The 12,484-nt window shown below is 38.3% G+C and overlaps 1 protein-coding gene across 4 annotated transcripts in view; it reads right to left on the reverse strand.

The window, feature by feature from the left end:
- The window catches only part of LOC138750405 (contactin-associated protein-like 2), a 2,015,431-nt gene that overhangs the window by 905,473 nt on the left and 1,097,474 nt on the right, over positions 1 to 12,484 (reverse strand). For all 4 annotated transcript variants that reach the window (XR_011349326.1, XM_069912458.1, XM_069912468.1 and 1 more), the window contains exon 10: positions 6,922 to 7,093. Coding sequence is in view for 3 of the 4 variants with exons in the window: in XM_069912458.1 (XP_069768559.1) it covers positions 6,922 to 7,093 (172 nt within the window). In the remaining variant the exon portion in view is untranslated. The remainder of the gene's footprint in view (positions 1 to 6,921; positions 7,094 to 12,484) is intronic.

Here is a 12,484-nt window from a genome sequence, read left to right on the forward strand (position 1 = left end):
CCCTCGAATAAAAAAAAACTGCAGCCAGCAACAGGGACAAGATTTCCACTGAAGTGACGACAATTGTTGAATGTGTGTTTAAGATGTTTGACATTTTGAAATAGTAGTTGAATATGAAATACATGTTCCAGTATATTCCTGACCTTATTTGAAAGAAATCAAGAAGTGGAAAAAAGATGAGGTTGCTTTGGCAAACAATGTTAAGGAAAAATCTAAGGGTTTCTATAGTTATATTAAGAGCAAAAGGATAGGAAGGAACAAAATTGGTCCCCTTGAAGATTAGTTGGCTAAGTATGGAGGCAAAAGAGATGGGTGAGTTTGTAAATGGCTTTTGTCCTACACTCAGGAAACTGGCACAGAGTCAAGGGAAGTAAGGAAAACAAGAAAGGAGGGCATGGAATCTATAAAGATTAAAGAGGAGGATGTGCTTGCTGTCTTGAAGCAAATAGGAGTGGATAAATGACCAAGACATGACAAGATATTCCCTCAGACCTTGAAGGAGGCTAATGTAGAAATTGCAGAGGCTCAGACCACAGATTGGAAGGTAGCTCATGTTGTTCGTTTCTTCAAAAAAGGCTCCAAAAGTAACCTGGAAATTATAGGCTGGTGATCCTGAAGTCAGTAGTAGGTAAATTATTGTAAGTCATTCTAAGAGATAGGATATGCAAGTATTTGAATAGCCAGGGATTGATTAGGGATCGTCAACATGACTTTGTACATGCTAGGTCATAATTAACCAATCTTAAAGTTTATCGAGGAGTTACCAGGAAAGTTGATGGAGGAAGAGCAGTGCATGTTATCTACATCGATTTTACTACCTAGTTTCACTGACCTACATCCAGCTCTCATTCATGTACCTGTCTAAATAATTCCAGAATTGAAATCATTTATATACAACATTAAAAAAGTGGCCTAACACCAGCCCCAGTGGAACACCATGGGCAACTGGCAGCCAACCATCCCTCTATTCTGACTCTCTGCTTCCTGCCAATTAGTCAATCCTCTACCCACGCTGGTAGGTTTCCTGTTATACCATGTACTCTTATCTTGTTAAGTAGCCTCATGTGCGAACCTTGCCAAAGGCCTTCTGAAAATCCAAATACACAAAATCCACTGAATCTCCTTTATCCAGCCTGCTCGCCACTTCTTCAAAGAAGTGCCCTATTATTGTTATATTATTTTATTTTAATTTTTATAGCAATGTCATAAGATGGTTAGAATATGAATGTTCGCACTGTGACGCTGCTGCATTTCATGACTTGCTCATGACAATAAATCCTATTTCTGATTATGAAGAATTCCAATATGTTTGTTTATCAAGATTTTCCTTCAGGAATCCATATTGGCTTTGGCCTATCTTGCCAATGTGCCTCCAAGTACTTTGTAACCTTGTACTTCATAACCTCATCCTTGTCAATTGATTTCAACATCTTCCCAAACATGACGTCAGCCTAACCAGTCTATAATTTCCTTTCTGCTGCTTCTCTCCAGATCATTGATTGACATATTCTTACACTATTTGGACATATTGGATAATATTTAAGATATTTAAATTTGCCTTATTAGTGAAATAATATAAAGGTGTCAATTACATACTGTTGCGCTGTAATTTTTTTCCCCATATTCTCCTGAGAACACATGCATGTATTGTACAAAAGACATTTTGTACAGCCGCGAGGTAGAATTATTTTATATTCCCTCAGCACATGGCATCTGATCATTTAAAAGCAAAGCATCGATTTTTGAAATGGTTGAGGGAGGGAACATCAAAATAATTTTAGGGGCAATCAGAGAGGTTGCTAAGCCGCAGTATTGTTTTGTGCAAATGACTCCTCACACAACATTGGATTTCTACGTAATGAACATCGAAACAACTGCATAAACTGGAAATTTGAAGTAAAATCAGAAAGCGCTAGAAACATTCAGTCAATCACGTAGGACCTGTCACGATAGAAATTGCATTATAATTTTGTCTCCATGGCTCTTTGTCAGAACTGGGAATAACTCTTTTCCAGTTCTGATGAAAAGTACCTCATCGGATATGTTTCAACTTTGCTATGTTTGACCAGCTGAGTTTCTCCAGCTTACGTGTTTTACTTCTTATATTATCCATGCTTCTCTTTCCACCGATGCTCAATTTCTGTTTTTATGTGGTACTTAAATTGAGAATAATTTGAATAATCATTGATCAATTAAGGTTACTAATTTTGGCAAATTACAGTGGAAAATACTGTAAACCAAGTGGAACTGAGTAAGATTTAACTGAAGCTAATTTCTTGATGCCTTCAGTTAAGTTTCCATGGAAACATGAAGTTGTTGTCATATTTTTTCTATAGTAAATATGAAAACTCAGATTTTCAATTATTTCTCACCACAATTCAACCTTTGCATCCCATTGCTGAATTAGCTGATACCAGCAAATTCAATGTTAACCAGTGATTCAATCTGCAGACTTGCTAGTCCATTTGAAAACTATAATTCAAGTCATTTCCCAAATGTTCTAGTCCCTTTATTTAGCAATGGATTGTATCCATTATTCGAATCTATCTTTCCAATCATTTCAATTAGCCATATGATAAAATGTTCTTTGCTTTACTTATTTGATCGGAATAAAAGTTGTAATATTACAAAACCATTTTTGGATTTTGATGGCTTTTAAGAATACAAGACACCAATAAATGTACAATTAAAATGTGAAAGCACTTTTGCTAATAAGTTCAATACACACTTAAGGAAGAAGGTAACTCATTTAAAATGCATAGAAATCCTGAATTGCAATTTAATGCTTGGAAGCAGGAAATGTCTGTTAGTTTTCACTGATAGCACAATCAACAGTAAATGGAAATGAGTCAGTTTTAAATTTACTTTCTTGCAAAAATGAAAATCTGAAAATTAACATTTATTAGTCTTTTAAATGTTGCCAGAATCTAAACATGGTCTAGGTTCCCCAGTTTCAAAAAATTCAGTTTTATTTTTGTATAATCTTCTCCTCTGACCTAAATTCCTTACATTTTCATACCATTAACATTTCTAGTAAATTTCTTAGCTTAATTTTAATTATTTTACAAGTAGAACCATTTATGCTAAACAAAAGTTCAAGAAATTCAGTTATTTCCACAAAATTTTTGTCTTGAAGTATTGTTCTTATTCATATTCTGTTTCTATAGCAGAGACATTATAATTGTGATCATCTGGAGTTAAAAGAGTAATTAAACTCTGTTGAACTAAAAATAAATAACTTACTTATTACAGGAGTGGGTAGCTGAATGGTATGGGAGCATGCAGTTTTAGCTGATAAAATATTACATTTTCAATTAAGTGTAATCTACAGCTGAAGAAATTTATTTACAAAATAAATGGTTTTGATATTGGTAAAAGATGGTAATCCAATTCCTGCAGTTTGATGACCCTGTTCTTCATTTGAAATGCTACATATGAATCACCAGTAGTACTAATGCAAACAATGTAAAACTGTCTGTTGAACAGTTTTTGTTCAAAGCCACTCTCCTTTTCACAGGAGAGCTCGAGACCATGAAATCCTCCGTAAATCTATATAATGATCCCTGATAATCATCACGAGAGAAAAAAAAGCTTACATAAAGTGTCCTTCTTCAGTAAAAATGTACTAGGATATAATAACATTCCTGAGCAAAATTTGCCACTGAACTTTCTAAGGAGAGGTCGATAGAAAGCATAATCAAAAATATAATTGAGCATAGAGCACTGCAGCACAGTACAGGTTCTTCAGCCTTTGAGGTTGTGCTGACCTATATATTCCTTTCAAAAAAACAACTAAACCCTTCCTACCTCATAACCCTCTATTTTATTTCATCCATGTGCCTGTCTGAAAGTCTCGAAAATTCCCCTCATGTTTCAGCCTCCACCACCACCACGGTTGGCAAGGCATTCCAGGCACCCAGAACTCTCAGTGTCAAAAATTTACCCCTGATGTCTGCCTTAAACTTTCCTCCCTTCATTTTGTACAGATGTCCTCTGGTTTTTGCTGCTCCAACCCTGGAAAAAAGGCATTGGCTTTCTACCTTATCTATCCCTCTCAGAATCTTGTAAACCTCTATTAAGTCACATCTCATCTTTCTTAACTCCAAAGGGAAAAGTCCTAGCTCTGCTAACCTTGTCTCATAAGGGTTATTTTCCAATCCAGGCAACATCCTGGTAAATCTACTCTGCACCCTCTCCATAGCTTCCACATCCTTCCTATAATGAGGTGACCAAAACTGAACATAATAATCTAAGTGTCATCTCACCAGAGATTTGTAGAGTTGCCACATGACCACTCAACTTTTGACCTTAATCGCTTGACTAATGAAGCCCGCCATCCTATCAACCTGCATGCCAATATTGAGAATGATCCCTCTGTTCTTCCATATTGTTAAGTATCCAATCACTAACCCTTCAGGTTTGACCTTTTTAGATCCGGACAAATCTAGATTATTTTAATAATTATCTTGCAGGTGGTCAAAGTCATATATTTAGAAAGTGGATTGCATATTCTAACATCAGTAAATCTGAACATAGTAAGACTTGGCATCTGTATCCAAATGGATACCATCACCCCTATTAGCAAAGATTTCCCCATTGGAAAATGAGAGGTTTTGGTATCTTTGACAAGAGAATCATGGTATTGAGAGAGCATCATATAATACCATTCGATGTTGGAGATGACTCGAGATGGCAGAGGCCGACAGCATCGAATCCACGATGCTGAAGATCAAACTGAGCTGGATAGGTCACGTCTCCAGAATGGAGGACCATCGCCTTTCCAAGATTGTGTTATATGGCAAGCTCTCCACTGGCCACCGAGACAGAGGTGCACCAAAGAAGAGGTACAAGGACTACCTAAAGAAATCTCTTGGTGCCTGCCACATTGACCACCGCCAGTGGGCTGATATCGCCTCAAACCGTGCATCTTGGCACCTCACAGTTCGGCGGGCAGCAACCTCCTTTGAAGAAGACCGCAGAGCCCACCTCACTGACAAAAGACAAAGGAGGAAAAACCCAACACCCAACCCACCAATTTTCCCCTGCAACCACTGCAACCGTGTCTGCCTGTCCCGCATCGGACTTGTCAGCCACAAACGAGCCTGCAGCTGATGTGGACATTACCCCTCCATAAATCTTCGTCCGCGAAGCCAAGCCAAAGAAGAAGATATAATACCATTGATATGTTGGAAAACAGCCCATTTTAATAATTGGCCCACTATAGCAAAATTCAGTTCATACCCATTGGTTACTGAACTCAAAGTTCCTGCCCAGATCTTATGTTTTGAAGCTGGGTGTGCAGCCAGGTGTAATGTGTGGGGATGTGATGTGGACAGAGGGAGCAGATTCTGGCAGTGCAATCTTCTCTTGGTTAGAGAAGGAAGTGGTTAGCTATTCTCCTTTAGGGATGGGACAAAGGTTATCTTATCAGTATGTGTGATAATATATTTGACACGAGAAGAAGTTCACCAAATTCTCATGAGATCAGAGACAGAAAAGTGAGCACAGAGAAATGCATAAAATTGGAACAGGGCTTGAGAGGGGAATTTAAAGGACAATGTTTCCCTTGGCTGGATGTCTAGAACCAATTGGCTCTTCTGGACACAAGTGAAAAGAAATATCATCACATGGAGAATTGTGATTTTTAAAAATAATTTAGTGATCAAGGATGGCAACAGGCCCTTCTAGTCCACAATACCACTCTGTCCAAATACATCCATGTATCTAATTAACCTGCTATCACTCTACATTTTTGAAATGTGGGAGGAAACTGAAGCACTTGATGGAAACAAATGCAGACAGTTCCAGATTCAAACCCAGGTCGTTGGTATTGTAAAAGTGTAGAGCTCACCATTACACGTTGCCTTTGGATCTTTATAATTCTCCACACAAGAGAACTGTGGAGGTTCAACTGTTGTGTGCGTAAGATCATATGACATAGGAGCAGAAATAGGTTATCCAGTCCATTGAGTCTGCCAGTTATTCAATCATGAGTATGTCCATTTTAACACTAAGCTGTACTGCTTGGTCTTCTCCTAATAACCATTGATGGCCTGGCTAATCAAACATCTAGCAATCTCTGCCTGAAATACACCTAATGATGGACCCCACAACTACCTGTGGCAAAATATTCCACAGATCCACCACCCTCTGGCTGAAGAAATTCTTCCACATCTCTGTGGACACCTTTTAATCCTGAAGTTTTGCCCTCTTGTCCCAGATTCTCCCACCATCAAAAAAAAATCTTTATACATCGACTCTATCCATGCCTTTCAATATTTGCAATGTTTCCATTCTTCATTACACATCAATGGTTCCATTCTGGAGAGAATGGGGAGTGCAAATTTCCTTGGTGTGCATAAGAAGGATGACCTATCCTGGACCCACAATACTTCCTCGTTGATCAAGAATGTGCAGCAATCCCCACACCTCGAAGGAAGTCCAATTAGATGGTAATGGATTTGAACATGAATCTGAGGTAATTTACAGCAATAATCTGGATGAAGATGTCTAACTCCCTTATAAATATGAAGACATTTTGCTGGATTGAGTATAAGGATTAAACCAAAGCTTTCACACTGATGCCAGGAGCAAAATAAAATGTTAACACGCACCTCAATTTACAGAAGAAAGTAAGGATTGTGGAATAATATTTTGGCTACTATATGTCAGACCTCCAGGCAATTATCCAAAGCTCTGAATTTGGTATCTGGAAGTTCAACTACAGTTTGCCAAGTGATTCATCTGCTCAGCGAACAGGTACTTTTGCTTGCTCTCCTCCGCAAAAATATAAGAATTTCATGTTGATATAACATTAACTAAATAATTATGACATAATAAGTCAAATCATTGGACTGGTTTAACATTAACCTGCCCAAAATCAAAACAATGCACTGAAAAGGAAAAAAAAAGATTATTTACCTGTCTATGATTGCACACACATCAATGTTAATGTTAGTAAATTTTCCAAGTTTCCCTTGTTCAACAGCGTGTAAGTCAACAAGTTGATCATCCACATGAAGGAGCTGCATACAGCCCTGAAAGGAACGCCGAGAGACACTTGGTTGTGTGTTATTTAGTGCGTCAGGGTAACCTGAAATAACAAGTATACATTTTTTCTTTGTTTTACCAACATTAATCACAAATTAATGTTTATACAAGAAAACATCATCATTGCAATGCATTGCAGTAAATATTTCAATTCTTAATGTGCAAAATTCCAATTAAATTGTAAATTAAATATTAATCTGTTAGGTGATTTTCAGCAAACTAAGAAAATCGGCTGTTAATGCAATTTCAAATTTTAAATCACTGACATTTTGTGCAGAAACAATACCATTAAATTGAATGCAGCACACAAAGCATTAATGGAAGAGCAATATGTCCTCTATATGCCAACCATATCTCAATTTAATGAAGTGAACTGCCATGACAATGACATGGAACTTAATTAATTACATTTTATTATAATACCCACTGATTTAGAAATGGATTAACATTTGAATTAGCTAGCTGCCTACTGTGAGCATAATCTTCTGATCCTTCAACTCACGACAGAGCCAACATCTCATAATCCTGCTGTCAGTGAGAAAATCAAAAGTCAATGTTTAATTGGAAATGAAATTCACTCACAATTAGTAGTTATGTTTAATAAAAGTGAGCTATGTTTATGTATGTAATAATGACTATAATTTAAAATCAATTTTTTGGGGTTAAAAATTTGTAAATGTTAATCCAGGAGCAAATGCTTCAATTCTAAATTGTGAAAAATACTGCCTTGTTAAAAATATTTACCAGTAACTTAATAAATTTAAATTTCTGTGGAAATGAATGTGCTCCTGGATATACAATTTATTTTCAATCTGTGTCCTATAATCCAAAGAAAACTTGCACCACAATTTCTTCATAAGTATTGCATGTTGCTGTTGGTGTACACAAAGTACGCAATGAAAAGATGCCTACTTGGAATTCAACTTGAGGGCTTAAAAAAATTTTCAGACCTAACCAACTCATTGGTTTATTTGCATGTGGCTATTTTACTGAAGCCTGAAATAATCTGGAAAGGCATTTGCACACTGAATAGTGAGGAAAAAAAAAAACACATTTGTTAAAATGCTAAAAACAAATCACAAACCAATTTGAACCCACCACAAATAGTCAGATCACACTGGGTTCAGGTAGTAAGATTCTACACATTTGTTCTAAATTACTTTACAGAAATAGAAACAAATGGATTTGATCCACTTTTTTGTGTGAATTTATCAGAATTCATTTGATGTGCTGTGAAAGAATAAGTTTTATGAATATGCCTAACAAAGGGTTAATGGATCAGGAAAGTCTTTCAGTAGCCTTCTTAACATGGGAATATAATAGCTTCTTAACATCTGTGCCAAAGTGAGATAGTAGCTTATCCACACAAATGTCAATATATCTTGGGATAGGGACACTCTGACCTTCCCAAATAATTCTAGACATCACAAGGTAACTATTATTGTAACTGCAAAATTTCCAGGTGTGTGTAACTCATGCAAAACCTGTAAGGATCTCATGAAGACCCTGCTCAAAAGATGGATAAATGTACAGTGAACACTCTGATACTTTGAGTGTCTAGGGCTCAGTGAAGAGAACGAGTCACTGAACCCTTTCTTGAATCCCTTCACTCCCGCTAACATTACAAATGGTTAAATAAAGTAGCTGTTGTATGCTTAATTGGTTCTGTTATTTGTTTTGCTGTTTTGTTCGTCAGCGTGGGGTGACTTTAACATTGGCATAGTTGGCAGGAGCTCGCCAGCATAAAAAGTCACTTTGGACTAAGTAAGAGGCTATTAGCATTTAGGACACTGGAGGGAGGATAAAGAGGCATCTTCAAATTCATTGTATCTTCCTACCAACCCAATTTCCAGGAACACTGTTGTCCCTCATCCAAGGATGATCTGCTTCCCTGTTGAGATCCGAAAAAGAACCAGGATAAAAAGAGAAGACAAAACACACTGGTCTGTGCAATATATGGTATAAGATTTAAGGATAAACGTGACTTCAGTGGTTATACAGTTATACAGATAAATGGATACAGGATTGCCTTATGTTAAATTTCAATTCAAATGATTAGCCAGAGAGGCCTGGATAAAAGATTAATTCGTAAGTCAGGCGGAAGGTTAGGGATAAGATTGATGGGGGTGCCCCAGTATAACAAATGTGTTATTTGTATCTTAAGTATGGTAAAGAACTTCAACAGCTGTCAGCAGCATTAACAAATAGTCTGAGTATTGAAGCTTGGCCAGTCAGGAGAAACATGGTCTGTATGAGATATAGAAAAAGCAGAACAATGACTATGGGAGAAAAAATATGCGAAAGAAATGGATAAAGGAGAAAAATCGGAGAGAGAATGGGAGCAGAGCTGCGCGCCAGATGCTTACAAAAGATTTCAGGGTCCCGATGTCAGGCATGGTGACCCTATTCTTACAGAATGAGGAGAAATCAAAAGATTCCTAATGGGAAACACCACCCCCATATGTAGCCAACAGCCATAGCCACCAGCCCAATCTCTCGCTAATTACAATCAAGGAGGAGAAGTAGCTAAACAAGGCTTTAGACTCAGTTTTGATGGAGAATTGTTGCTCATTTTGGAAAAAGAAATTTGAAGAAGTTTACCTTCCAGGATCCTCAAGCACTTTTGTTTTGTAATGATGCTATTCAGGGTATGATGGAAAAGGTGTTTAAAAAAAACCTCAGAGCTGAATGTATATTCAGTAGCAATTTGAAACCTGCCCTCAGTCTAGAGTGTTCACCCATAATGAAATGAATCTCTTCTTTCACAAACAAATGTGTCTGAGAAACAAAGATAAGATCTGCTTCACTAGCACTTTGTAGAATTATATTGGCAGACACAGATCACAGGTCAGTCATCAATTCAATGTAAAAGCCAATTAGTGCAGCGGCTTCACAGCAATTGGACATTAAGGTGACAGTTAAGGAATGTTGTGAATAGCCCACCATGCTCCCAACAGAAATAGAAAACCAATGGGCTTTGTGAGCTATATCAGATCAGCTCAAAACATGTATGGAGCTCAACCCCAGGACTATTTTCCCCTGTGCTTTTAAATTTCGATTCCTGTGAAAAGTGCAAAATGAAAGTGGGCAATGCGAACACCACATGATCCTATTCTGTTGTATGAAAAATTCAGACAGCACCGCACCCCCCCCCCCCCACCCCCCAGTCGATCAGAAACCAGAGAAAGCTAGAGACAGGGACAGGCACACTCCAGCTATGGCAGCTACAACCTACAAAGTGAAAGCGAACACTATACATGGCTATGATGCTTCACTACCTGTTGGAATATAGGGGTTAATTAATCATAGAAAATATATAGAATATATGCTTATGTACTATTCAGTTTGTATACATGAATCCAGTACTATGTAACAATTTAATATTTACCTCATGGTGAAAGGAAAGAGTAATGTAAGTAAAGGGCAGCTACAGTATGTAGCAAAGTTGGCTGATTACTGTAGGTTTAGAATTGTCTGCTCCCCAAATACAAAAGAGAGGATATGTATGAAACAATTTAGTAGGAAGGTTAAGGCAAAAGGAGGTGTTGATTAGCACAGGAGACAATGGCCAGACAAGAACAAAGAGAATCCTGACAGAGACTGTCAGAAACAAAGAGAATGGAAACTAACTCAGTAAGAAGGCTAAGACAGAAGGAGGTGTTGAGTAGAACAGAAGAATATAGCCAGATGAGAACAAAGAAATAATTAGAAATATCTGGGGTATGAATTGATTTCTGATCAAAACAATAGGATATTCTGGCCTTGAGGATTAAGATGGGAGCTCTACACCCCAGATATCTGCAGAGCAGGAAATTACGTGATAAATCTTATGCAAGAAATCTAGCAAAGAAAGCCAACTTTTGTTCTGTATGATAAGGTTGAGCTATATAAACTGTAGAGACTGGGGAATAGCTCACTGTGCAGGTGACCTATGAACTAATGACTGAACCAGAGCTCTGTTAAGCTTTATTCTTGTGCTGTGTAATAAACTGATTGTTGAACTGAATACCTTCTCCTATCACTTCATTTAATGAACACGCTGGACTCAGACAACACTTAGACTAAATTAAGGGTAGGGTAAAGCCAGAGTCTGACACACCCAATGAGCTGGACACCTTCTGTTTTGAGAAGAAGAACCAAACAATGCCTACTCGAATCCCTGAAAAGGCGAAGGACCCAGTGATATCTGTCTTTGAGGGCAATATCAGAACATCATTCAAAAGGATGAGCAAGGCGTCAGGCTTTGTTTACAGGGTACTGAAAATCTTCCCCAACCAACCTCTCAATGTGGCAATCAGAGGTTCCTACCAGCTTCAAAAGGACATCAATCATCCCTGTACCCAAGGAGAATAGCGTAGGCTGTCACAACGACTACCATCCAGTAGCTCCAACTTCTACAGTGCTGAAATGCTTCGAGGGGCTGGTCATGGCCAGAATTAATACATACCTAAGTAAAGATTTGGACCCACTACAATTTGCCTATCATCATAACTGCTCCAAAGCAGATGCAATATTGCTGGTTCTCCACTCAGCTCTGGATCACCTCAAAAACAGCAATTCAGACATATGGCTGCTCTTCATATATTACAACTTGGCCTTTAATACCATTATTCCCTCAGTGCTGGTCAAAAAGCTACAAACTCTAGGCCTCTGTACTCCCCTCTGCAACTGGATCCTTGACTTTCTCATTGGAAGACCACTATCAGTACAAATTGGAAAAAATGTCCCCTTCTCACTGATCATCAACACAGACGCACCCCAAGGATGCGTGCTTAGCCCACTGCTCTACTCGTTATGCACCCATGACTATGAGGCCAGGCACAATTCCATTGCCACGTACAAGTTTTCTGATGACACCACAGTTGTCGGCAGAATCACAAACAGCAAAGAGGAAGTATACAGGAGGGAGATAGATCAGCTCGTTGAATGGTGTAACAACAACAACCTTGCACTCAACATCAGCAAAAGCAAGGATATGACTGTGGACTTTAGGAGGAAGTCATTGAGGGCTCAGAAGTGGAAATGGTCAAGAACTTCAAATTCCCGGGTGTCAACATCTCCGAGGATCTGTCTTGGAGCCGTCACATTGATACAATCACAAAGAAGGTACAGCAGCAGCTATAATTTGTGAGGTGTCTGAGGAGGTTCGGAACTTCACTGAAGATCCTCAAACTTCTACAGGTGTACTGTGGAGAGCATTCTGGCTGGTTGCATCACTCTCAGGACAAGAATAAACTCCAGAGGGTTGTTAACTCAGTCTGCAACATCTCAGGCTGCACCAGAATGCACTCCATCATGAGAGTGCATTAAAAAAAGTAACTTCTATCCTCAAAGGCCCCCACCACCCAGCCCATACCCTCTTCATTCTACTACTCTTAGGAAGAAGGTACTGGAGTCTAAAGGTGAACACTCAAAATTACTGCAAAAGCCATTA

The sequence above is a fragment of the Narcine bancroftii genome, chromosome 1 (assembly GCF_036971445.1).
Source record: "Narcine bancroftii isolate sNarBan1 chromosome 1, sNarBan1.hap1, whole genome shotgun sequence".
Taxonomy (NCBI): domain Eukaryota; kingdom Metazoa; phylum Chordata; class Chondrichthyes; order Torpediniformes; family Narcinidae; genus Narcine; species Narcine bancroftii.